Source organism: Populus trichocarpa, chromosome 13 (genome assembly GCF_000002775.5).
Source record: "Populus trichocarpa isolate Nisqually-1 chromosome 13, P.trichocarpa_v4.1, whole genome shotgun sequence".
NCBI classification, from domain to species: Eukaryota; Viridiplantae; Streptophyta; class Magnoliopsida; order Malpighiales; family Salicaceae; genus Populus; species Populus trichocarpa.
The window spans coordinates 1061715-1089504 of record NC_037297.2 but is presented as its reverse complement, the minus strand read 5'-3'; the positions used below and the strand labels follow the sequence as shown (position 1 = coordinate 1089504).

At 33.2% G+C, this 27790-nt stretch overlaps 5 protein-coding genes across 5 annotated transcripts; 3 read left to right on the top strand and 2 right to left on the bottom strand.

Annotated features, from left to right (window-relative positions):
• The first annotated feature begins 5474 nt into the window (after positions 1–5474).
• On the top strand, positions 5475–7585 carry LOC7481735 (REF/SRPP-like protein At3g05500). Its single transcript, XM_002319484.4, has 3 exons — positions 5475–5640; positions 5722–5949; positions 6923–7585. The coding sequence occupies exons 1-3, from the start codon at positions 5605–5607 to the stop codon at positions 7382–7384; spliced, it is 726 nt and encodes a 241-aa protein (XP_002319520.1). The 5' UTR covers positions 5475–5604; the 3' UTR covers positions 7385–7585.
• A 3403-nt stretch (positions 7586–10988) lies between these two features.
• On the bottom strand, positions 10989–12791 carry LOC18108957 (ankyrin repeat-containing protein BDA1). The gene is made up of 2 exons (XM_024593505.2): positions 12162–12791; positions 10989–11986 (listed from the first exon to the last, which is right to left on the bottom strand). Exons 1-2 carry the CDS (start codon positions 12729–12731, stop codon positions 11237–11239), a joined length of 1320 nt encoding a protein of 439 aa, XP_024449273.1. The 5' UTR covers positions 12732–12791; the 3' UTR covers positions 10989–11236.
• A 2591-nt stretch (positions 12792–15382) lies between these two features.
• On the bottom strand, positions 15383–16506 carry LOC112326165 (caffeic acid 3-O-methyltransferase-like). The gene is made up of 2 exons (XM_052446647.1): positions 16078–16506; positions 15383–15962 (listed from the first exon to the last, which is right to left on the bottom strand). Exons 1-2 carry the CDS (start codon positions 16479–16481, stop codon positions 15632–15634), a joined length of 735 nt encoding a protein of 244 aa, XP_052302607.1. The 5' UTR covers positions 16482–16506; the 3' UTR covers positions 15383–15631.
• Positions 16507–18594: 2088 nt separating this feature from the next.
• Positions 18595–22690, top strand: LOC7481734 (ATP-dependent Clp protease proteolytic subunit-related protein 3, chloroplastic). The gene is made up of 9 exons (XM_052446646.1): positions 18595–19020; positions 19626–19727; positions 19974–20096; positions 21102–21161; positions 21309–21405; positions 21491–21564; positions 21943–21996; positions 22087–22170; positions 22277–22690. The coding sequence occupies exons 1-9, from the start codon at positions 18685–18687 to the stop codon at positions 22370–22372; spliced, it is 1026 nt and encodes a 341-aa protein (XP_052302606.1). The 5' UTR covers positions 18595–18684; the 3' UTR covers positions 22373–22690.
• Positions 22691–23107: 417 nt separating this feature from the next.
• LOC7481733 (uncharacterized) lies at positions 23108–27098 on the top strand. Its single transcript, XM_002319482.4, has 7 exons — positions 23108–24090; positions 24362–24439; positions 24531–24673; positions 25310–25380; positions 25706–25801; positions 26525–26617; positions 26709–27098. The coding sequence occupies exons 1-7, from the start codon at positions 23623–23625 to the stop codon at positions 26789–26791; spliced, it is 1032 nt and encodes a 343-aa protein (XP_002319518.3). The 5' UTR covers positions 23108–23622; the 3' UTR covers positions 26792–27098.
• Positions 27099–27790: the final 692 nt, after the last annotated feature.

Genomic DNA, 27790 nt, shown 5'->3' with positions numbered 1-27790 from the left:
CTCGTTTTCTCCTTCAATGTCACTCCAAGATTTTCCCTTTACACTGTTGGGATATTTGTATCATCTTTCCCAGAAGGTTTAAGGTTGATATATCTGTGTTATATATAGTTATAAAATACATAACGGTCTAATAAGTTAATATATTATACAATTAATTCGGTGCTTAAACTAGTTTAAGTTAAAAAAAACAAAAATAAAAACATAGTTGACCTCAGAAACCTGGCTTCACTCATTTAAACCCAACTCTCAACATGTTGGTTTTTTATTTAGATTCTTTTTATTAAAACAATTTTATTTTGATTTTTTAAAAAAAATTATTTTTGAAGATCTATTTTTTTAATTTCGTGACTCAAGTCTTGTCTCGAGTCGACTTTTAAATTGGATTTTATAACTATGATCTATGTAAATTTTTTTTTTTTAATCTTATGGATTGACTTTCATACACTGATTATATATATATATAACTGGATTTTATTTTATACCAAACATTGACACACTTAATGCATCTGTGGGAAATTAAATAAGAACTTATGTTATCACAATTTTCTTTTGAATTCGAACTCGCAAATAATAACCCAGGGAGTTTCTGATATGGAGATATTCGAGGTTTTTTTGGTGAAGGTAATTTAAGATATCAATTATTTTTGTATTTAGTAAATTAAGAAATATTAAATCTTGAAAGCCTCAAATGTCTTATAACATTAAACTGTCTATAAACGTAGAGGTGTAATTCCTTTTTAAAATAAAGGGCAATTTTGAGATACCAAACACTTAAAAATATAATATTTTTTTTCTTAACTCGAATAACTTCCATGCACACTCTTATTTATTTCAGTAATTTTAATTTAATGCTCAAACGATTAATATAATATGTGGTATATTTAATTTTATAAAATTAAATTAAATTTAATATATTAGTTTTAAACAAAAGAAATATATTTTTTATATTAAAAATATCTTGGTGCCAAATTAAATACTATAAATTTGAATAGTAAAATGATAAATTTGTTCAGATTTTTTTATGAATTAAAAAGAAAAAATTAAACAAATAATTAAAAATCTTTGTTTTCAATCCATAACAAATATCATAATACTGGCAGAGCTATTAAGTCCCACCCAGCTCAAAGCTTGGATACTGGTTTGAACAGGTTAATTCTTGAAATAAAATTATTTTATTTATAAAAAAAATAAAAAGATGCTGTGAGATATTTTTTTTTTAGAAAGTAACATTAGTTTTTTTATTTAATTTTTTTTTTAATTTAGTTTATGATAAAATCATGGTCAACCAAGTTCGGTATGAACTTGTTAAGCCAGTGTTTAGGTAGTGTTTGATATTGTGTTAATTATTGTTTTTTTTAAAAAAAATTGCTTGAAAATTCTTTGAAATAATATATTTTAATTTTTTAAAATTCATAAATAATTTAAAATAAAATAAAAATATTTTTTTAAAAAAAAACACTGCCACGCCGGAGTATCAAACATGCTGTTAAATGACAGTCGTTACTAGTAATTACTGATCACAATTAGTTTCCGAGCCAACGCTGTCGGTGACTTTGAAGTTTTATCGTGTAAAGTACAAACAGGATTCATGTGATTGGAGATCAGATGGCTCCATCACTTATAATGGACCCCAGGATGGTGAAAAATCTGCTGGTTCGCGTCAGGGATGGCCCACAGTGGAAATATCAGATTGACAAGCCTGCATCAATCTGCTAATTTCACCCTCTGATTCTTTCTGATAGAATTTGCTAAACAGACTGGTCTGGCAGACGGTGAACTGGGGATTACTGCAGCAGCTTCCATTCCCCAGCCCTCATCGTCAGTGGAATCCAAACTCCAAAATCGATCTGAACAGACTATAGACTGGCTAGCTAGCTTCTTCCAATTCTCCGGTCCCGAAAGCTAGCATCCAGCGCGCCCATGGGGTGAGTGGTGATATGATCATGAGATGACCGTTCTATCTTCCATGTCCTTTCTGTCACTGAACATGGACTATTGACTGCTGCAAATACAAGACCTTGTTCGAGTTATCGACGCCTTGTAGCTGGTAAGTTATGTCAATAATAATAGGTGTTTTTGAGTTTGATTTTAAAGTATATTTTATTTGAAAATATATTTAAATAATATTTTTTAAAAAATTATTTTTAATATTAATATATTAAAATAATTTAAAAATATAAAAAAAAATATTAATTTAAAGTAAAATATTAAAAAATAAACTTTAATTTCTTTTTAAAAAGTAAAATTTAGTGTCGATTGTGATAATTCAAGTAAACATGACACCTTGTGGTCCAAATAATTTCATAGCATGACTAAAGTTGACAATAATATTATTACACATGGTCCGCCGAACACTAACTTATCCGAGGCCCCAGTTAAAAGTTGAGTGATTTTCTTGTTTGGTTTTGGATTTTAAAAGTGTTTTTGAAAAAATTTAAATTTATTTTATTTTTTTTTCTTTAAATTAATATCTTTTTATATTTTCAGATTATTTTGATATACTGGTATCAAAAATAATTTTTTTTAAAATAAATAAAAATATTATTTTGATGTATTTTCGAGGAAAAAATAACCGTAACCACACTTCCAAACATTTCTTATCCAAAACAACATTTTATATATATATATATATCAAAATAACATTATTATAATTCTTTTTTCAAATCATATAAGATTTAACTGAATTGATTTATGTTGACTTGTTTGATCAGAGATAAACTTTTATTTATATTATTTTAAAACTCCACCCCAACTGGATTGTGTATGGACAACTCACTTGGTTGATTTACGAGGTTTAATTTCTAAGGTTCACAAACCAATGTATATGTTGATGGTTTAATTTCATAGCTAACTTAAACAGAGTACACTGAGCTAGTTAATGTCTCCATCCATGCCATTGGTTAAGAAATTAGTTATGCATTAATCATGTCTGACAAAATTAATGTTGAATGAATTATACATTTTTTTGAATCAGGACAGCTGTGTTTCAACATATAATTATTGGACCCTCCTTTATACACACTCTAACTAATGCCATGTCTTAGCCATATGCAGTGTTTTGGACATTTGGGAGATCACTTTTAAATATTTTGGAGACATTATATGACGAGGGAGTTAAGAAATTTATTAAAAAAATATATTTTTTAAAAAATATTTTTAATATCAGTACATTAAAATAATAATAAAATAATTTAAAACTAAAATAATCAAAATTTTAAAAAAATATGGTCCAACTATAATCTAAACAAGCACTAAATGAATTTCTTATGTATGTTTTGGTTTAAATTCAAAGGAAAGGTCACGAGTTTTCAGATATAGATATTCTATGTAAAATCTAATGGAATTATTTTGTTATAGTTTACAAGCAAATAATGCATATCAATTAAGATTAAATTACTTTTTTTTAGCGATTTTAAAATCTAACGTGTACGATGATCCATGGTATTCGGAGGAATTTAATAATTTTATTATTTATAAGTGCCAGCACCAGTATTTTAACCTGAAAAAAAAAGAAAAAATAGCTAGCCTCTTTCACCTTCGAGCCAATCTTATTTTGATATAATTTATTTGAACATGAATATTTTATGAAATAGCTGTTTTTTCAAGTTTAGAGTGTAAATATATTTGGAAGTGTGATTATGGTTGTTTTTTAAAGTACTTTTAATTTAGAAATATGTTAAAATAATATTTTTTTATTTTTAAAAAAATATTTTTAATATCATTGTTTCAAAATGATCTAAAAACACCAAAAAAATATTAATTTAAAGCAAAAAAAATAAAAAAAATTTAAATTTTTTCAAAAACACTTTTAAAATGTAAAAAAAACATGGTAAGTAACTTATAATAATACTATTGTATCTATTTTTAAATGATCAAATGACATAAATTTTGCCTACCAGTTGAATTTCTGGTAATGCACTTTTTTTATAAAAATTATTTATCTTTGAAAAAAAAAGCAACCGTGTATATGAATAATATATTTGATAAATCTAGTAGTTAAATGAAAATAAAGAAGTACAATTGAATAATTTTAAAATCACGTATTTCAAATCAGACTGTCCTTTAAATTTTCCTAATAATAGTATTGTAGATATATTTAAGAAAATGATAATAAAATAATTTAAATTTTATGTGAATCAAACACAATAAAAACACCTTACTAATAATTTTCATTAAAATCTTCTCACTTTCTAATAATCTTTCTAGAATAATTAATAAAAAACACATACTCTTTTTAAAATAGCATTTGGTTACATACTGAGATAAAAAGATAGAAACAATAAAGATAATAAATATTAAAAAAACAAGATAAAAAAGAAAATGAAGACATAATACTAGTATACAGGACATAGTACTTGTCTCTTTATCTTTTTTGGTTACGATAAACAAAATATAATAAAATATAAAAATATATATTTTACCATTAATATGTATTATTCACAAACTTTTCTACCTGACCCTATCAAAAATTTAAGTTGACCCGTGAGCAAGTTGACTAAAGATAAAACATAGGTAAGAACTTGTTGATATTTTTTTGTCAAAATAAGATTACTCTGGTTTTTTTTTTAAAAAATTTGAATCAACATAGGTTGACCCTCCCAACCAGTGACTCGCATCTTGTCTCGGGTCGAATCTTGAATTGTGTATAAAAAATATAATAACAACTATTTTTATTTGTATATTGACTCGGGTCGACCCGAGTTGACCCTCTAGACTCGTGATCCAGATCTTGCCTCGGGTCACTCGATGAACCAGGTTTTAAAATTATGACAACAACCACTTTTATTCTTTTGTTAACCTGGGTCAACACGAGTTTACTCTCTCAATTCATAACTTGAGTCTTGTCCCAGATCGACCCTCGAGTTGGATTTTAAAATTGTAATAATAACTATTTTTATTCTTATATATTTTAGTTGAACAATTTTAGAATTTTATGTTTTACAAAAGACATTTAAAAAATAAAAAATAAAAAATATTATTTATGGAACATATTCTATTTGTACTTTTGTTTGTTTTGAAAATTCATAAATTTATTTTTATGTTTTTATTTCTTTATATTTAACAAAATATATTTTTTTATTTTTGTTGTTTCTATCATTTCTGCCCAAAAAAAAATCCCAAACACTACCTACTTGCCATCCAAACCTTTTCCCTAAAAGAGCACACAAAATCACAAACTTAGCAACTATGGTGTCAAATCCTGTGACGCCAAAATTCCGCGAAATGAAAAACTGCCATGTAATTGAGTGTAATGCATGAAGAATTGTTTTTTAAAATATTTTTTTTAAAAAATATATTAAAATAATATTTTTTATATAATAATCTGTTTTTAAAATAATCTAAAAAATTAAAAAATAATATTTTTAAAACACAAAAATACCACTCTCACCACAGCCGTCCATTCTCACCGATTCCCGCGCTTCCTTTTCACACCGAGACCCGTGCTTCTTTTTGTAATCCAGTCTATAAATAGAAGAAAATCCTCCCTTCTTTAACCATTCCTCGTTCTCATCGAACCCTTTACAAATATCGAAAACCTTATTTTTCTCAGGCTTCGAAGACCCTTCTGATTAATTTTCTCACACAACGAAGGACTCTCTCGTCATGGCTGAAAATGATGTCAACATGCAACAGCAATTGGTAAGGATTTTTTTTAAAAAACTTTGTTGAAATTGGGTTCTTGGGATTTTGTTTTGATTGATTTTGCTTTGTTTTTTGAAGGCTAGAGAGGAGGAAGAGAGGAGGCTGAAGTACTTGCAATTTGTGCAAGTGGCTGCAGTGCATGCTGTGTTGACGTTCACGAACCTGTATATTTATGCCAAGGACAAGGCTGGTCCGTTGAAGCCTGGGGTGGAGACTGTTGAGGGGACGGTTAAGAGTGTTGTTGGACTTGTTTATGATAAGTTTCGCGATGTTCCTATTGAAGTTCTCAAATTTGTTGATCGTAAGGTGAGTTTTGAGGTTTCTTTATTTGATTGAACATGATAAGCCATAGCCCACGTTATGCTTAATGATATGCATATTGCCTGACACGAATTTGTGATTCTAATCATGTTATATGATATGGGATTTTTTTATTTATTTTTACATTTCTGTACTACCATGTTGATTGCATGTGATTTTGATAAAAGATACGATAATATGTTAGGTTATTGTGATATGGTGAGTATTGTTGGTGAGGCTGATGTTGATAGAAGGACCTGGGCCTTGTTGGTTTCGAAATATTGCTTAGATGTGAAGATCTTGAATTCTGATATTGAACCCGAATTTGTTAGAAATTGATGTAAAAGGGTTAGAGAACCTAGAATCCATCATGCAGCCCTTGAATCCACAAGGGATCCTCTTTGAATCCGCAGAGAAATTGGGTTCTTTAATCTTGGGATCCACGAGAATAAAAAACCATCGGAGTTTCCAATTTATGCCTTCTGATTAGGCAATTCTCTGCATATCGCTTTCTTCATTTGAGTGCAGTGTGCACTTTTTTTTTTTTAATGTTTTGATGCTCTCTGTGTTCTCCAGATTCTTCATTTGAGTTTAGTTGCATTTGTGGACATTGTTTATGCTTTGTCCGAAGGTGAGTGTTCATAAATTTGTGTAGAGGGCATTCTGATGAAAATTGTGACCTAATGTATGGTGTGGTTCATAATCTTGCTCATCCATATAATCGTCTCTCTCATTTTGTTCAGTCATCAGATAGTTAAGATTGCGCAACTGCAAACCAGATTGGTTGCTCTTAAAGACCTTGCTTTTTGAAGATTTCAAAGAATGCTATGCCTCTGTGAAGATGATCTGATTAGTCTATGATCTGATTTTCTGTATATTTTTATACCTTATGATGCTAGAATTGACTTTAGGCTTATGCAATTAATCACGCAAGATTTTCAAGAATTGCTGTGTGAATTGAAACTTTCTATTGTTGCAGGTGGATGAATCTGTCACTAGTCTGGACACCCATGTGCCCCCACTTGTCAAGCAGGTGTCATTCCAAGCCCTTTCAGCAGCTCAAAATGCTCCAGTGGCAGCTCGAGCAGTGGCTTCTGAAGTTCAGCGCTCTGGTGTGAAAGGAACAGCCTCTGAATTGGCGAAAACTGTGTATGCCAAGTACGAGCCTACAGCCAAGGAACTCTACTCCAAGTACGAGCCGAAGGCGGAACAGGCTGCTGTCTCTGCCTGGCGCAAGCTCAATAAGCTCCCCCTCTTCCCTCAAGTGGCCCAGGTGGTTGTGCCAACTGCAGCCTTTTGCTCTGAGAAGTACAATCAAACTGTTGTCAGCACAGCAGAGAAGGGATACAGGGTATCCTCATATTTGCCCCTGGTGCCTACTGAGAAGATTGCTAAGGTGTTTGGCGAAGTTCCAGAATCAACCCCCTTGATTTCTAGCTAATCATAGGGCCTACGCACACAAAATTTGGATATGAAGTGCGGATGTTTCCTTTCCTTTCCTTTCCTTTGTTTTGTTTTTTTCTTTTTTTAAATTTGCCTGGTGACTTTGTTCCGCGTGTATATGTGAAGGCATGTTCAGACTACATGTATATTTCAGTGACAATATTTGCTTTATCATGTGAACTCCTGAATTTGTCTTCCAGTTGCTCATTTTCTTTCCTTTCTTTTACTATCGGTATTCTATTTAGCATCTTCAGATCACACTACATCACAGCATCTTCTATGTGCAAGTAGGAAAACCAATATTTTGGATACCGATTGTATGCTTTATACAGATTGAGTTTTGGGAAGGAAATTTGATATATTTGATCTTTGAGGGTACAAAATTTACCGAATCACGAGTCAAGTTCTTGAGGGGATTAACTATCCTCACTTTCTCTTGCTGTGTTTACAAGTAAATTCTTGTTTCCAGAATCAAACTTGTGCTACAGAATCATTTCTCTATATCTATAGCAAGCATAGAGTTCTCTTTCCCAGCTTGAAAGTTCATCCAAGAGGCATGTAGATGGGGTGATCATGTGCGCTTTGAGAAGCTCAGTGATGCTCACGGAGGATACAAGACTACAGAGGGCTGGGAGCCAGGGGGTTCAACTTGTAACTCCTACCAACAATTGGCTCACTGCCTGAGGTCCAAGAAGTTACAAATGGGGCTCCTCCTAAATGAAAAGATGGGACAACGGTGCGTCACCAAAAAGAATTAATCCATAAACAGATCACCAAAAAACCAATGGCTACTTTTTTAGCTACCACCACCACACCACTAGCCTCCGAACCCATGACCTGAATTTGGATCGTGCAACAAACTAAAGGAGAGTGATATGCAGATACCGTTGCCTCAATCTTCTTGAATATTTATCTCTTTCTTTACGCGCAGCAACTCCTTTCCTATCGACAAAGGTCCCTTTCTTACCATAGGAGAAAACTGAAAAAGGAACAAAAATCCCCTAATCCCATTTCCATCTTCTTTTCTTTTTGACTCGCAGATGTATACTGGTCTGTTCTTCTTGGTACACTCGAAGAAGCACGAAAGGAATAGCTCGGAACAACCAAGACACCCATACTATCAGCCAAGAGAGTATTCCTCGAACGTGGAGGTAGGGAGAACTGAATTTAATACCCGTCATGACCTAACATTAGACAAATACTTGGGATTTGGGAATTAAATACTTAACCTTTAGTGGATACCAAAGATTACTGCAATGAGCCATCAAAGTCGTATTTGGAGACACCAAAAAAGAATTTGAATAATTGAATTGAATTATTAGGTTAACTCGTGATTTATCGAGTTAAATTGGATTAGTTCTACTGGAACAACAATTTTTTTTTTCATGATGTTGGCTTGATAACATTTCAATCAGGTTAAAACATTTAATCAAATCTTTAAAAACTCAATCGAATCAATTATATTTTACTAGATTAATAATTTATCCAGTTTAATTACAAACTCAAATCAATTTAAGTTTTAAGTTTTCTAGCGCACCAAACTGAAGTTAAGTTTTAAAAACATGGGGGCGATGATACTATCATTTGCATTTTGGTAGCATAAGCAAGGATGAATGAACTATAAGTCTGTAATTGGAAAATACGTTATTTATCTACAGCGAGTTATTTACAAAAAGACGCCATGAATGATCCAGCATAGATAAGGTGTGGAGCCTTCACGACCTAGATTATAGAATGTATAGCAAATCTACACGGCCGACTCGAGAGAGGGAATGCAAAAGAGACATCAAAAATCATTTACGAGATCAGACATTTTGCATGTTTTAGAGGCCCTAAACTTTGCAATTTGGGTCCCCATAAACCTCTTCAGAGTTCAGAGCTCACCCTCCAATCTCCACTGGTTATATAATAATAATTATTTTTTTATGTGGTTTTTTTTAAAGAATATATTAAAATATTTACTTTTTTAATTTTTTTTAATTTTAATTAATCATCATTTTGGAACGCAATTTCAAATAACACCTTAGCCCAAGAAAAAAAACTGTCTACAAACTAAAACTAAGGGAGTGTTTAGTTATTGTTTTGAGATAAAAAAAAATAGCAGAAACAGGGAAGACAAGATAAAAAATGAGATAAAAATACAATTATGTTTAATAGTGATGTATAAAATAAAATGAATATCTTTATATCCTGTTTGATTACGATAGATAAGACAAAAATAAATATGAAAAAGTCTATTTTACCTTTAATATATATTATTGTCAAACTTATATATTTTTTAAAAATTATTAAAAACTATTTTTTTTAATTTATATGGAGTGTTGAAATTAATAATATTATAATAACTCTATCTATAAAACCAGAATTGACCTAGTAGGGTTAACCCCAAATTCGGGCTGAACTTAGGTTTGGGTTGGTCTGAGTTTAAGAAAAAATAGAGGAAGGATTGACTCAACTCAATCATGTCAAAAACCCGAGTTGACTTGAGATAAAACATGAGCCAAAAACCTGTTGATTTTTTTAATTATTTTTGGTCAAAACAAGGTTGGTTTGATTATTATTTTTTAGGTTAATTGAGTTGATATTCTCAACCTGTGACTTGAACCTTGCATCGAGTTGACTTTCAAATCAAGTTTTAAAATTATGATAACAATCAATTTTATCCATATGTTGACTCAAGGCAACTCAGGTTCACCCTCTCGCCCCATGATCCGGACCTTACCCCAGTTAATCTTTAAGTCGGGTTTTAAAACTATAATAATAACAACTTTTATCCTTACATTGACCCGAGTCAATCCAAGTTGACCTCTTGATTTGACACCCGGGCTTTGCCATAGGTTGACTCCCAAATTGAATTTTAAAATTATGATAATAATTGTTTTTATTCTTATGTTAACCCAGATTAACTCGAATTGACCTTCAAATTGATTTTTAAAAATATAATAATAACCACTTTTATTATTATGTTGATCGGGTCAACCTGACCCGTGACTCAGGCCTTGACCAGTGATCAGGGCTTTGCTCTAAATTGAATTTGAGTTGGGTTTTAAAACTATAATAATAATCATTTTTGTTTTTATATATCTTAGATGATTTTTGAATTTAGAATTTTTTACAAGGATATTTTAAGAATAAAAAATAAAAAATATTGTTTTTGAAAATATATCATTTATGTATCTCATATTTTGAAAATACATAAATTTATTTTAAAAATTGATGTGTTTTTATATTTTTTGTTCGACTAAACACGTTTATATTTTCACTGTTTCCTATCCTTTTATCTTAGAAAAATAATTGATTGCTACCTAAGAAACACCAAAAATCGACACCAACCCATTAGTGAGATGGGGTTGAAATTGTATTTTGCCATTTTGAAAATATTTATGTTATCAATGCACCAGATAGTGTTACATAAATCCCACTAAAAACTGTCTCTTATAACCTTTGTTAAGGAAAAATACCTATAGTCACTTTGCAATCGCAGGAACTATCATATTGCCCAAACCCACACTTCATAGTTCAGAGTTCACCAACCAATCTATGAAATCTACGGAGAAATCTTATGATGCTCAGCCATCAAATATATTAACATGAAAACATAATTAACAAACATGAAACTGTGCTCAGCAATAGATCGAGATTACGAAATACAGTTATAGAAGAACTATAAAAGAACAGTAGGGATCTACTAGCTCAATGTGAACGTTTTACACCAATTTCTCTCTCTGTTCATCAACAATATAACATCATGCTGGTAATGAATCATTTTCCAACATGAAAACATAATTAGCATGATATTGACAAACATGAAAGAGAGTAGACTGTATTCAACGCCAATGTTTCTCTCTATTCACCTTGAAAGCCTTCCACGGACAAACCAGCAGAATGGCAAAACAAAGAATGCAACCAGAAAACAGTAAGCAATCACGATCCCAGCTGGAGCACAAATGTTGGAAGCATATTTAGTGTCTGTAACTAGAGCCATTCCCGTTATAAATTCTACAGCAGCAGCACCCAAGAGAGATCCAAATAATGTACGCAACATAAAGTTCCAATATTGCTGACTCTTCTTGAATAACGCAACGTGGTTTGAAACTTCAGTTAATGCCAAGAACACAAGGATTGTTAACGATGTGAAAAAGCAAATTGCATTCGCTAGGAAAAAAGTAAGGGCTTCACTTTTTTGTAGTTCCCAACTTATGGATTTTCCAGGCTTGTGTGTGACATTAAGAAAATTTGGGGTGGTACTCGAGCCCCAATCCTGCCAAGAACCTCCGGGAGGATTCATTCCCAATTGGAAAGATAATGTGGCAAACAATACAGCTAAAACACCAATACCGTTCCTCAGTGAATCAGTATAGTTTCTTGAAGTCAAGGACCGATCTTCTCTTGATAATGCTTGTTGTCGTTGGTTACTGACAACAGCTTGAACTAGCCTCCCGGACACCTCTGCTCCGGCACTTCGAAGCACTTCTTGTATTTCTTCCAGTTCATTAGAACCTGCCATTGATGTTACACAAATATCTAATGCTGTAAGACCTTCTGAATTAACCGCATTCACTTCAACATTAGTCTGATCTGATACAAGAAGCTTTACTATCTGCTGCAAATAAATGCGTATTATTAGTTGGTCCAAAGTATCGTTAATGGAATCTGTTAGTTGAGAAGACTATATCGATGCCATAAGAAGTAAAAGGTCAATGTCAATGTTCAAACAAAAAAGGAACAGCAAATTATCATTTGAGCTATATTCAGAAGACTAGCAAACAGCATACCTTTGAGTTTTTTGCAGCACAGGCAAGGTGAAGCACGGTGTTGCCATCTTCATCTTTGGCATTGACAAGCTCATCTCCAACTTGTATTTGATTAGCAAGCTGAATCAAAGTCTCCAATGCCTTGTGTTGATTATGTTTAACGGCAACATGCAAGGCATTCTCACCCTTCGGAGTAAGCTCTTGCGCTGATGCAATCGAAAAGACCTCTCTCAACACTTGTACTCTCCCCTTTGTGGCAGCAGTGTGAAGAGGATTCTTTCCATCTTCATCTTTTATAAGAGCAAGATCAGGTCGACGAATCAGCATGTCCCTCACTATCTCCCAGTGACCTTTTGCCGAGGCCAGATGAATGGGAGAAAAACCTTGTTGGTTAAGTTCATCTGCTAACCCAGGACAATTTTGCATCGCTGCCATGGCAAACTGAGCATGACCAAGAAGTGCAGCAACATGCAATGGTGTGTTTGATGTGGTGACTGTTACGGTATGGAGAGTGAGAGGATCTTCCTGGATTAATTCTAGCAAAGCGTTCACATCTCCTGTGAAAGCTGCATTAAACAATCTAGGATCCATTGCTAAAATCAATGCTTGCTTTCCTCCACCACTAGTAATCTATCTATTTGTCTGTTTGGTTTTGTAGGCGGAATTATGTTAAAGCTAATTCAGAAATGGACCCCATTAAAAATTGAGTCGATTTTACAAAAAAATAAAAAATTAATACTTTTTATTGTCTGTATTCGACACCATTTATTCTCCATTACAGTATGTGCAGAGTGAATTGAATTGAATTCACTCTGCACTGGTTAAAAATTTAAATGCTAATTTAGAAATGGATCCCGTTAAAAACTGAGTCATATCACCGGTTTTATAAAAATAAAAAATTAATAATTATCTAGAAAGTGATTTAATGATAAGAGCTTGGGACTAATGAGTGTTTATTAGAGGTTTATATAGACATTAACTTCAGGATTTCTGAAATTAGTCAAAGTGCACGCAAACTGATCCAGACATCCATAATAATAATAAAAAATTTATTACTTTTTATTGTCTGTATTCCACACCATTTATTCTCCATTACCGTATGTACAGAGTGAATTCAATTCACTCTGCACTGTTCATTATGTAAAGTCAGTGCAGACTGCAGAGTACACACTCCACTACTAATAAATTTTTAATGTAGGGTCAGTTTCTTTTTTATAATCCCAACTCCCAAGTTTGAAAACGTTCGCGGGATGCATTTGTTAAAGACTGTGTACATGGAGCCTTTTACTGGACCCGACCCGACCAAGCGGGACTGACTGATAAAAGAAGTTTTCCATTTTTTTCTAGAAAAATGTGTCCTTCATGTGGATTGTCGAGGGTGGTGCAACGGTGTGGATGGAAATTTTTTATTTTGGGATAGAGTTGTGTCCATACATGCAAATCTCAATTAATTAACTGGTATATTGGCGGTTTTCACTCCGGGTTGTATAAATTTTTTAATATATAAAAAATATAAAGAATATAAAGAATTTTTTTATGATGTTATTAAACTTTATTTAATGGATTAATTTTGAAATCTTACAGCTTATTTTTTTATCTAACTCGAGTTTGAAACTAAATAGCGCAGGAAGTTAATCCAAATTAAATTAATTGATTTCATAAATCGAAATATAATCTAATAATTGATAAAAACACGGTTTAATAAAAATTTATTTGAGACAATGATAACCCTAAAAAAAACAAAATAAAATATCATACATTTTATTTCCCAATCAATTTAATATTGAAAGATAAAATCACAAAAAAACTATTAACGGACCCAAAAAAAAGCATATCTAACCAATGGGTAAACTCATCAAACTTATGAACCGGGTAACCCGGGCTAGCATATTAAACTTGTGAATCAGGTTATGGACTCCAATGAGATTATATATTTTTTTCCAAAACTATTTTTTTATTTAACAACATAATAAAAAAATATTTTCAAAATAAAATACCAACTAAATACCAAGATGTTGTAAAAAAATCAAGCGAAGATCAAAATATTTAACATTGGAACATGAGTAATTTACCTTGTTGTGTTTAATGAATTTCTCTATAAAAATAAATTTGTAAAAGAAAAACATATAAAATTTATAATAAAAATCAACATACGTATAAAACTTAAAGAATAAAAACACACACAAAAAAAAAGGTTGCACATATGAAAAATCTTATAAGAAAATCAATATTAAAAAAATAATCTATATAAAATCAAGAAAAAATTACAGGTGAATAATATTTACCTTTTTAAAAACTAAACACACTCAATATCATTAAAAATCACCACAAAGCAATTAAAAATAAACCCAGAATATATTTTAAAAAATATCAACTGATTTATTATTTGTTTTAAAAAATAAAAGTTAAAAAAAAAAACCAAGCTACGCGCTGCTAGGCTTGGTAGGGCAGGCTTAGTGCTTAGCCCCATCAAGCAACGCCCTGTGCGCAGGCTTGCAAGGCTATGCCCAAGCACATGAACCTACTATATTTTTTAGTTTAACGGGGGTGGATGACCATGCATCCAAAAAGAAATTTAACGCGTCGTCTGTTCATTCTTAAAATAGTGGCAGAAAAAATTAACATGGTCTTTTGTTTTTTTTTTTAATTAAAAAACTCATTTACAATTTATTTTTGATTCAAAGCACCTAGAAAACACCCTAGAGACCCTGTTATACTAATCCATGGCCACAAAAAAAACATAAAAACTGCCATATAAATCGAAATCCACTCGAAACCAAAAAACTTCCCAAGCTGAGATATGATTTTTAGGTGTTTTTAATGTAAAAAAAATCTAATCTTAACTCTTCTCGTCATACAAAATCATTAGACACAAAACAATGAATGTTTCGATGGCTAGATCCCTCTCCAACGGGTATTTTTTTTCTCTAAACCAGAATTCAGCAACCTCCCCTCTCTCATCAAACCAAAAAATGATTGAAACGAGTAAAATAAAGTTTGATATCAAAATCTAATTTTATAAAAATTAAGAGATCAATCGTCTATTAGCTAAAAATAATGGGGGAACTCAAATGAATTTTTGACAGAAATTTTCTATCTTCCACCAAAGTTTTCTGTTTTTTTCACTTCAGTCTCTTTTTTTTTTAATTCAACCATCTCTTATAAAAAAAAATACAATTAAACTCTAATTTAATCTCAAAATGGTTTAATTATACAAACAAAAAAAATATTTAAGAACCAAATTAAAAAAACTCTAAAAATTGCACTACTGTAATTTATAATAAAATACGAGAGGTTGTGAACAGTAAAAACAACATATGTTTGAGCTTCATGTATGATTGATCGAGACATGCTTTTGTTGTCATCGACATGTAATAATTTATCAGCATCAAGACTTTGGGGATCATATATATATATATACTAGTCGCGTTTCAACTTCAAGAAGAGGCAAGCATCCTTTCGATTTGTTAGTAATAAGTTAAAATAAAAGATCAAAACAAAAGATCAATACCTGGGTAGGATGGTGAGCTTTCCACAACTGAAGCCAAATCATAGTTGATACCCTTAATTGCAGGGTACTTGGTAATGATCATGTTAAGGATAGAACCATTTCCACCACCCACATCCACCAAGCATTTTACACCTTCAAATCCATCATATATGTCCAGAATTGTCTCCATAAATGTAACGTTGAAACTTTTCATGGAACTGCTGAATAGCTCACAAAATCTTGCATCTTTTTTTAGATATTCTGCAGAATTTATCCCGTGAGCCTTTTCAAATGGAATCCCTCCTTCCAGAACTGCGTCTTTTAAGTGGTACCTGTTGTTATTTCATAGTGAAAGAAGAAGAAAAATCACAAACTAACTATAGCAACAAACAATTCGGCAACAGAAATAGAATATATGAAAAAAGCAATACTTATGAAGTCTCTTACCACATATCCATCATAACCTTGTCATGAATCATAGCTAAAAAGGGACTCAACGATCCTCCATCCTGGTTCTTGGTAAAGTATTTGGCCATAGGTGCTAATCCATATAACCTCTGGGAATGACCATCCTGAATATTCTTGGTGGACACTGAGCAAGTAAGAATGGAATGGCTTGCGAGCAGGCAGAGGTTACGGTCTAGCAGAATATGGGCTTCCGGATTGTTTTGTGTGGGAAATTGAGCGACAATATCTGAAGCTGAGAGCAAGGCATCAGGACCAGCCTTTTCTATTATCTCAAACACACCTAGCTCTATTGCTGCTTTCAAAACCAGAGGCAGCACTGATGCACTTGAAAGTTGCATAGCATACTGGAGATGATAGTCTTCCTCATAGGTTGAGGTTGCCATTTGTTTTTGCTTGCAATAGGAAAAGGAAAGGTGTTCTTAACCCATCAATATTGCTAGTAAAACTTTCCACGGTGAATTGTATCTCCATCTACAGTAAAAAAACCACTTTCCACGGTGAATTGTATCTCCATCTACAGTAAAATAACCACGGCTTTTAGTTTATTTGAATATATATATATATATATATATTTTTTTTGAAGGGGGCACATGGATGGCTCGCAACTTGCAGGTAGCTGAAAATGCCATGCATTAGGGATAGCAGTGAGCAAAAAAATCGATAAAACTGATTAAACTCAGAAAATAGAAAAAAAAAATAACTGAAAAAACCGAACCGAAAAAAAACCGAATTAACCGATTAAAAAATCACAAAAAAATTCCGGTTCGGTTCGGTTTCGGTTTCTAAAGTTTGAAACCGATTGAACCGAACCGGTTCAACCAGCCAGCACTTTTAAAAAAAATAAGTATAAATACAATATTTTCTCACCCTAAAATCACATTTAGCCATCAGTCCCCTCTATGCATATCCCTCCCTCCCTTTAGCCCCCCCTTCTCTGCATATCCCTCTCCCTTCCCTTTACTCTCCTTCACTTTGATTTTTCTCCCCTCTCTTTACTCTTTGTAAACCTAAAGTTACAGTCCCTTCCCTGCTCTACATATCCCTCCCCTTTCTCTGCATATCCCTCTCTTTTCCCTTTACTCTTCTTTGCTTTGATTTTTCTCCCCTCTCTTTACTCTTTATAAACCTAAAGTTACAGGTTTTATGGGGTGCATGCATGATGTGGACAAGTGCCAAGTTGTGGATTTTTTTTCCTTTCATCCCCCCCCTTTTTTTCCTGTTGTGTTTCTTATCTTTTGCTGGCTTGTGTGGCTGAGGGTTTGGACAATTTGTTCATACAAGTTTCAGCCAACAAACATGATATCTTTTCTTTATTGTGCGTAGCAGAAGCTTTGGATTTGAAGGCTCTTGTTTTAATTGTGGGCGGTCGGGGCACAGAGCATCAAAATGCCCAAACAAGAAAGATTTTTAGTTGCCTTCTTCGACGTAGGGATTAGGGATTTTTTGGGATTGTGAACAAGTTGGAATAATTTTGATTTGAACCAGTTTGGAAGGGAAAAAAACCGAACCGAACCGAAATTAATCGGTTTGAATCGGTTTTCAGTTCAGTTCAGTTCAAAAAATTTAAAAAATAGGTTTGGTTGTTTATTTTGGTTCAAAACCGGACCGAACCGGAAATGCTCAGCCCTAATTAGGGACCTGCAAGTCATTGAAGCCTAACAAGCTACATCAATCATGGTTTTCAAACCTGGTTTATCCAGGATTGGACCGGATTTAAAAAAATAAAAAAAAATAAAATTTGAAATAATTTGCTTAACTCGATCAAAAACCTGGTTGTAACATGTTGATTTTTATTTTTTACTAAATCGATATCGTTTTAATTTTTTTTTTAAATCAGAATTGACCCGAGTAACCCAGTGACCCAGTCAAAACTTGAAATCTAGGCCTTGGACTGGGTTTAAAAACTCCATGAGAGAAAAACAAAGAAAAGAGGAAACTTACATTTGTGAGAGAGCTGCCCACATTTTATTTTAAATAACATGTTTGTCTCCACCAATAATATTTATTAAATAAAAATAAATTGAAACTTTTTCATTGTATATTATTGCAATGGAATTGATTTTTAAAATGTCTAATTTTGATTTTGATTTTGAGACAATGATTAATTTTTAAAATAATTTTTATTTAAAAATATATAAAAATAATTTTTTGTTTTTCTTTAAATTTATTTTTGATATCAACATATTAAAACAATCTAAAAGTACATGAAAATAATTTAAATTTAAAAAAACACAATACCATCACAAAAAAAATTATTTTGGCTATTAGGTGAACAAGTAATTATCATATTTTAAAATAAAATCTTATTAATTATTTCTTGAATTTTAAATTATTTTATAAACACCATAAAAATTTTGAGAATAGAGTTGGGCTTTTCCCATCCCTCCTCTAGAATGGCTCGCCCAAGACCTTGAGAGAGACCTAAATGGGCTTAAGAAGTTGTAAACAATAAAATCAACTAGCCCATTACCTCACAAATTTAACCGGCAATCTCCTCCTCCAGTTCCCTAATCAATAGAAGAAGAAACCAAAAGCTGAAGCTGTGGTAACACACCAGAGAGAGAGAGAGAGAGGGAGAGAATCACCATGGCAAGAACTTCTTGTTTTCAAGTAGTACTGCCTTTGACGACATGTTCATTGCCATCTTCAACTTTATATTCAAAATCAATTAAGCTAAAACCTAACACCATCGACAACCTTAGAATCAAATGTTTTGCTTCAATTAATGCAAGAAATTCATCATCTTCTTCTAATATCCCTATGCCTCCAATAAACCCTAAAGACCCATTTCTGTCGAAACTCGCTTCAATTGCTGCCACTTCTCCTGACTCTCTCCTTCAAGACAGCCCCGTCAGCGGTTCTGATACGCCGCCGTATCTTGACATCTTTGAGTCTCCCAAGCTCATGGCCACTCCTGCTCAGGTGAGTTCATAAGACCGCGTTTGGTTTCTCGAAAAGAGAACCGATTTCTATCTTTGTTTTGATGTTAACTATGCTTTTAATTAATCGAGCCTAAACAGAAATTGGAAATAACTGTCTGTGAGTGGCTGTAAGAAGTTCTTGGTTGTTGCTGGTGAAGGGAAGAGTTTATTCTGTTCGTTATTTCTAAGTGAACCAAACATGGTCTTAAAAAGAGAACCAATTTCTATTTTGTTTTGATGTTAAATATGCTTGTAATTAATTGAGCCTAAATAGAAATTGGAAGTAACTGTCTGTGAGTGGCTGTAAGAATTCTTGGTTGTTATTGGTGAAGGGAAGAGTTTATTCTGCTTGTTATTTCTAAGTGAACCAAACATGGCCTTAGTGTTTTAGAATTCATTTTTGTGTGTGTTTATGAGTTCTTTGATTTCATTCTGTAATGGGTTTTTTTTATCGGTTGAAACTTTTGTTACTGGTGGAGCAAAGTTTTATTTTGGTTTTGATTTGCAAGTAAACCAAACATGGCTTTAGTGTTTTAGAAACTCAACTTTGTGCGCGTTTAGTAGTTTTCTTTTTTAATTGGAATCTTTATTGATTGAAAATCTTAGGTGGAAAGATCGGTGTCCTATAACGAGCATAGGCCAAGAACGCCTCCGCCTGATTTGCCCTCTTTGCTTCTACATGGAAGAATTGTTTACATTGGCATGCCTGTAAGTGTCTTAATTTTTACATATCTAATTAAGTACCCTTTTTACTTAATTTCTAGTTGCTAGCATGTATCATTATGTGAAGATAATTTAATTTGCTATCAAGGGAAAACTTCAATCATGCAAAAGAGAGTTTGAATTTGAAGCATTTTGACATGGATTGGTACCAAGTAATAATGTGGTTTGTACTTTGTAAGCTGAGTTTGTTTGTGTGATGTGTTTGATATGTTAGACATTTGTTTGTCTCAGCTAGTGGCTGCTGTCACGGAGCTGGTTGTTGCAGAATTGATGTATTTGCAATGGATGGATCCAAAAGCACCAATTTATATCTATATTAATTCTACAGGAACAACCCGTGATGATGGTGAATCGGTAAGCTCATTTCTTCTTGTGATATGATACATGTTGGAAATGAGATACACTAGGTGATTGTTCCTGTTGTGAGGTACCTATCTGTTTCAGTGCTAGATTATCCTCAATTTAGAGTTTTGAAGGATAAGTGTTCTGTTATAAGTAGAACATGTTGAATGCGTGGAAGTTTATAAAGTTAAGGGACATGGATGCTTTGCTTTTGCAAATCAGTATATTGTTGTAATAGGTTTGAGTCTAGTCTCAAAGCACAATCCATTTTTCTGAGTTACAAATTCCGATTTTGTTAAGTATTTCAGTATAGCACCAGTGGGAAGTGGGCAAGTAAAACTGAAAGCAAGAGTGGGTCAATGGGGTCGTGAATCCTACCATCAGATTAGCTGAGAGGACTCTTGGATGGGTTGCTTAACTGAGTTGACTCTTCTGTCCGATGGAATAGCCTCGATGCCTCAGTTAGTTAGGTGCCCATCCGTGTTGGTGAGCAAAGTTGTTATGGTTAGTTCCTCTACTGAAAGGGCAATTGGCACCTGTGGGGTCATGCAACTATGCGTTCCCTCATTCAGGCCTCGTGGCAAATGGTTGTGACGGCCCTTGGTCATGAAATGTGGTGCAAGAAGGCGTAAACCAAGAACCTTGAACCATTCTGGCTGATTGGTCTATACAACAAACCTGAGGGGAACTTAAGTATCCCACTTCCTAGCTTTGTTTGGATAGTGAAAATCTTTCATCAACCTAGAAAGTTATATATACCATTTTGGAGATTGAGTTGTTAGACTTAGGACTAGTTGGGTATTTCCTGCATTACAAAATATTTTGGTTTATCATGAACAAATTAGGACCAATGTAGATGACATAGATGGGACAGCTGTGGTGATACATATGTTCTCTTTCGAGTCCTCTCTCTCCTTTCAGTAATTAACCCTCTGTGTAGTTCTCATAAAAATTTATCTCCCAATCCTTTCATCGGATATTAATTTTTAATGTAGTTTCTGCATACTGGATATTCAGGTTGGAATGGAGACAGAAGGTTTTGCTATCTATGATTCAATGATGCAGTTAAAGAATGAGGTGGGTTTCTCTTCAAAAATTGTTTTGGCCTCTCTTTCTTCAAGAGCATTGAATGGATAGATGACCACTAATAGGGATTTGATTTTATGAAGACATATATGCTATTCTGCAGGATGCATCTAGACCTTTACGATATTTCTATTGCAGATACATACAGTTGCTGTAGGAGCTGCTATTGGCCAGGCTTGTCTTCTACTAGCTGCAGGAACAAAGGGTCACCGGTACATGATGCCACATGCAAAAGGTATGATGCAGTGGGCTTGCAAAATTTGCAATTGTAGAGTGCTTATGCTATCATTCCATCTCCTATCTAACATCAAGTGTTTCAGCAATGATCCAACAGCCTCGTGTTCCATCATCAGGATTGATGCCTGCTAGTGATGTTCTTATTCGTGCTAAAGAGGTTCGTTTAACCCATTTTATAGCTTGAATGAAAGTGTCATGGTTATTAGTCAACTTTGGCAATTTTTGCTCTTATTTCATGTTATTGTCCATTTCTGTACTTTCCAATTCATTCTATGCTCATTTTCCAAGCTCTCTTTGGTAGTCAAAACTCAAAAGAGTGGGCCATAATAACAACTGTGATTTTATATGTGCATTCTTTATTTTTGTAATATCTTTCATTTCTTTCTGCCGATTACACTGATATGAGGAGATAATAAGCTAATCACTTCTCTGAAGACTTGTTTTAGAACCTTTTGAGGTCACTGCTCTGTAAATCAAATTCTAATATATATTTCTGGAAATCATCATCACTCTACTGTCATCATTAATTTTGCAGGCAGTAATAAACAGGGATGTTCTAACAGAACTTCTGGCCAAGCACACCGGAAATGTGAGTACGATTCTTTAATGTGTAGCCTTTTTATTTAATCTTAAAACTACCAGACCCGGGAACTAATTGAATAACTCGATCTTTCATCAGTCAGTAGAGACTGTAGCTAATGTAATGAAGAGACCATTTTATATGGATTCTAGAAGAGCCAAAGAATTCGGGGTCATTGACAAAGTAAGTTCTTAAAAGAATACTTTCTCTTACACACCTGATTGTTTTATTTACCCCAATTGGACGTTCAAGTACGTTGACTTACCTTGTATGGCACTATTGTTTCCAGATTCTTTGGCAGGGTCAGGAAAAGATAATGGCAGATGTCTTGCCCCCAGAGGATTGGGACAAGTCAGCTGGCATTAAAGTTGCAGATCCCTTCTAGTGCCATTCCTTCTTCCTTGCTGGAGCAGAAGAGAGGAGGGTCCTGGAATGCAAGTTGTTCTACAGAAGGAAAGAATTGTCAAGCCCTCGAGAACAGCTGGTGATGCTTTGTCGCAGTACATGAGCCCATCTTCGATATGCGGAGTATCGGTTCTCACCTTTATAAAATCGTGTCGAAAAACATATTTAGAGGGTAGAAAAGCCTCGGATATGAACAAAAATTGTTTATCATCAAAAGCAAGATAGAAGTTCTGTACACTTTTATCGATCATCTCAAGATTCAATCAGTTATATGGTAGTTTGTATTTTGTGCTTCTCATCGACAAACTTTTCAAGCAACCATTTCATTCTCTTTGTTGAGCTATGTTATAATTATTATAACATATACGAAAAACTAGACTGAGCTGTCTATTGCAGTTCAATTTTTTCTTTTCTTTTGTTTTTTTAAGCTGTTTTTTTTTTCTTCTCTTTATTTTTTTTAATGAATACTTTTTTTGTTTAAATTTTTTTTTTGTTAATGTTTCTTTTTTAATTTAGTTATTAAATTTTCATGGCACGGATTCTGGATTTGATGAGTTAACTTAAATTTTTTTTTTCTGGTTTTTTTTTGGGGTTTGACGGGTTAACTCGGTTAATTTTGGATTAACTTGTTAATTTGATTTGAAAGGTTAATCTAGAATCAACCTTTATCTTGTCATTTTACAGCTGATATAGATCGGCAGGTTGTTTAAGGCATAAGCTAGATACCATGACATGCAACTTGCCAATGCACAGCCCATTTCATCTCATGCCCAGGAGTTCAGACTTCAGATGCTAGACATTGGATCATCTTATTTCTCATGATCAATGTTACATGAAACATAAGGTCCGATTTTTCCCAGAGGTATCCTGTTTTGGTCATCAAGCCAGCCATCCCATGGCCGAAATCCAACCATGGCTCAGAAACTTGGATAGCATGCAAATGAATGACATCGAATCCTGTTTTGAGATTAGCTCACTGACTATTGGCTAATTCTTGAACTTAAATCCTAAACCCAGGTCCATTGATTTTTTATTTTCTTTCTCCCATCATCGCTTGCCTTGCTCCATGATTGCTTAAATGAATCGTAAAAAGGGAGGTGGCTTGACACAGAAGCCCAACTGCAGCATGTAAAAAATTGGAGGGAAGTCGAAGTAGTCAACTCTCTGTTACCATTTCAGTTTCCACCCAAATACACAGAGAAAGGAAGCTGAGACTGGGTGGGAGAGGAAATGGGCAGCCCCTCTTTCTGCTCTTTCAGATTTGCAATTTTCCTCTCCCTCTCCCTCACAGCTTCATCATCATCTCCCTCCCTCCTCCCATTCAAATCACCATCACCATCATCAATCCCAAAAGCCACACCATCTGATCTACTCTCCCTCTTGGGCCCTCCAACCCAATCCTCCAAAATCAACCCCTTAATCTCTCAACAACTCTCTTCTTGCCTTAAATTTCTTGTTCCCTTCACTCCTTCAAAACCAAAAACATCAAAATATAACAGTATCAGCGACTGTTATATTAAGCAAAGGAGTCTCAGACTCCGTTCTAATAGCGTGATTAGCGTTGAGAGAAGCAAGAGTGAAGAGAATGAACTCATTTGGTGGCCACCTGAACCTGTCCTTGAACTGGCTCGGCTTGCGCTTGATTCTGGTGGAGACCCAGCTTCAATACACCGAGCTCTGGATCCTACTGTCTTGCCTGTGAGTTTTAGCTTTTATTTTTTTACGAGTGAATCATTTTTATTAGGAATAATCGATCATTTCGCACAAAAGTTAATTTCCAGTTAAGCTAGTGAAAACCCATGATTTACTATAGCATGAATTGGTAGCTGAAGAATATCTTTTGATCAATCGTAGTAGATAGGAAGAAATTGTTGGAAATGAATGTGGCAGAGTGCAGTAATTTAGGTGAACTGAATTATTGCTATTGTCTAGATAAAAAAAAAATCTATGATAATTGATATTGTTATAGGTGCCTGATGTTGAAGGATGCCAAGAGAACAAATGTGGGCTTACTAGAACACCATATGGAAGAAGGTTCATAAGTGAGGTTTGTATCATTCTTAGAAGGGTTTTTTTTTTTTTTTTTTTTTAAATTTAGCTTCTATGTTAATCACTACCATTTTGTTGTTAAATCGCAGGAGTTGAATTCTTATATTAAATTTTTGTTTGAGCTCATTGTTGCTCGAGGACCGTCAGTTGGGTTTAATGTATCTTTGAATCGATATGATTTGTTTCATGGTCATGTTTTCATTGCCAGGGAAACAGGAAGACTTGGGATATTGTAAGTTTTGCGTTTCGCTTTCCAATGATTATGTGCAGTACAGATGCAAATTGAATTTTATGTTAAATGGTATGTGTGCGGCAAATAGTCTGCATTTGTGCCTTTAAGGACTGCATTTTCACAATTAGACATCAAAAACATATCTGAAAGGTTGAATTTCACAAAAAGAATGGTGAAAATGTAATAACAAATTGAACTCATTCACAATCTGGAAGGCATGAAGTAGTGTTACTATGGTTGTAGTTTGTGGATATGCACCTATATGTGAATTGCTTGGCAACCAGGACCAAATTCGAATATGTTAGTGTGAATATGACCTGTATTCAATGGATGGGCAGGATATCCTGTACAAAAGAGGTTTTTAGTTCAAAACCCAATCTGCTTTGAGGTATCGGTCCTCTGCTTACATTGTAGTATCTCCAGTCAGTTTCACATATTATGACCGCGTCTGTTGTTGTCTCATTTCATAGGGTTAAATGAGAGAGTTCATTGTTCTATTCAAGAAAGTCTCTCCTTGAAGCATGAATGTTTTTATTAAATTTGTAATGGTTGTTACATGGTTTTGATTATGATCTTGATGGAATTTAGCTCGTTAATTTTCTGCATGTTATTGACAAATTCTTACTTATTTTGCAGGTTCCATGCTAGAGAGTACCCCGCATATGATAAAGAAGTATTTCCATACAATATGGGATATTGCCAGAAAGGTAAATCAGCAAAACTCGTATGAACACAACTTCAGTTTCTGTTACCAACACTTGTAACAATTTTCATTCTTTCATCCCTAAATCTGCAAAATTGCATCTGTTATGAAGGTCTGAATTAAGGATTAGTTTTTTTTTTAAAAAAAAAAATTCATTTACATTTTTTTTGAAAGGAAACTAGAACAGAATCTGTTATTATTTCATATAAACTTTGTAAATGCTTAAAGTAATTCTATTGAACTGTTGGAATTGATCTGAAATCATGAAATCATATCACTAAGAAAACATGTGGCTGTTGTACTAATACCAACTTCTTTCCCCCTTTCAGGTTCTACTGTAACTTACGATGATTCTATGAATTTGCGAAACATTCTCGTGTTGCTTCCAATGCCAAGCAATTCCACTAAAGCTTGGGTGGCACCAGGTACATTTCTCAAGTTGCCATTACTGTAGTATTGCAACAGTCAGAGTTCTGCTTCTGGATGGATAAACTTTGTAGGTTAAACAGTAATCCCATATCTCATGAACCCTGTAATTTCTCATCCCTGTAGCATTTTCATTATGATTGAAACCACCAATATGCAAAGCCACTCAGAGTTGAATTTATGCATCTAAAAAGGATACTTGGATGTGAAGCTGTATGCATCTCCTTTCTTCTTCTTGTTTTATTTTTAATTGTTCTCTAAAAGTTTCTTGTGTCTCCTTTACTTTGAGCTCTATAGTGTTGGCCTTTCTCTCTCTTAAATTCTAATTTGTTTGTGGTACAAGAGAAGTAGACATGTCTTATGGTTACCAGAGTTAGCTGTGTTCAAAATACTCAGAAGGGAAGGGTAGACTAGTGAATGACACAGAAGTCATTCCTCTTAAGTCTTGTGCAGTCTTAACAGAAATAATGCATGGAATGTATATTGCCGGAACTTGTTCCGTGATCTTTATTCCTTGAAGATTACATGACGCTATTTGATTTTCTTGGCTTTTATCAAACACGAAGTGTCTTAGAGTGCTGTAAGCCACATCTATTCTTGTGTCTTTCCTAAAGTGAAAGTTCCTCTGTTTCCAGCAACTATTCAGCAAAATGTTCCTAGAAATCAATATGGATTCAGGTCTCAATTCTCGTGTCTTAATTTAGCTTGTTATTGACATGCAGGAGTCCTAGTCGTGCTGGATGCCCGTCCTGATGGAATCATATACAGAGATCTCATACCTGAATATGTAAACATTGCTAGGACCATATATGAAGGTTTGAGCTTCATTTACCTTGTATCTTTCCGCTTGCAAAATTCAAATTTCAATTCATCATGTTGCTTGACATCTATTGTTGGTCTTGGCAGATGATTTGGGAGAAGTTGTGGTTGATGTCAACTACTTGAATGTTGGAGACACAGTTCCTGATTATCAGATCTTCGTATGCTGAAGTCCTGCTCAAGGCAGCCATCACTTGCTCTCTTTTACAACACTGCTAGATACACCATAAGGTGTTCTCACTCCCATCATTCTTCTTTCTCAAATAACATTATCAGATCCTCTTGCTGTCCAGCCATCACTTGTTCTCTTTTATTCATTTTTTTTTGGTTTAGATATCGATTTTACTTGAATGTGACAAAATTTCTTTCTGTGTAACTATTTAATAAGAGCACATACGATGGAAGATTTTCTTGTAATTACAATAATCGACACGAACGAATTACATACAATAATATTTAGAGTAACTTGGACTATCATCCTGACCTTTTCTGTTTAAATAATCAATCCAGTTTCTGTTTACATAATCAATCAGTTTGATTAGGTTAATATTTTTTTCTGTTGAAATTATATATATACTAAAAGAAAATAGTGTTTTTACGTAGAAATAACTTGTAAATTTCACCGAGCAAAATTGTAAATTTTTGTTTTTTAAAAAACAAGTTTTTCTTATATTTATTTTCCTCTTTATATTTTGAATTTTTTATCATTTTATACTTTATCCATTTATCATCATTTTTTCTTTTTTTTCTTTTTTTTCTTTGCACTCTTTTTGGGATTTTTTTTCTTACAATTTGAAAATTTATTACTCTATACTTTGTCTATTTATACTATTTTTTTGTTCTTATCTCTATTATTTTGTAATTTTTTTTCTTTACACATTTTTTTAGAAAAAAATATTATATAAAGACTAAGAAAATAATATTTCATTGTAGTAGTTTTAATATTATTTTATTTTTTTGCTACGTTAAAAATTAGCTTGAAATTTTATATGTTTTTATTAACACATATAATTTTAACTATATTTTATTATATATAAGTATTGGTTTTTGACTCACAATTATATTTTTTACTTGATTTTAAAAAATACGTTAATAACATTCACATATTAATTTTTTTGCATTAGAAAAAAAATATTCGACTTATAGAGATGCAAATTGACTAGAGACGT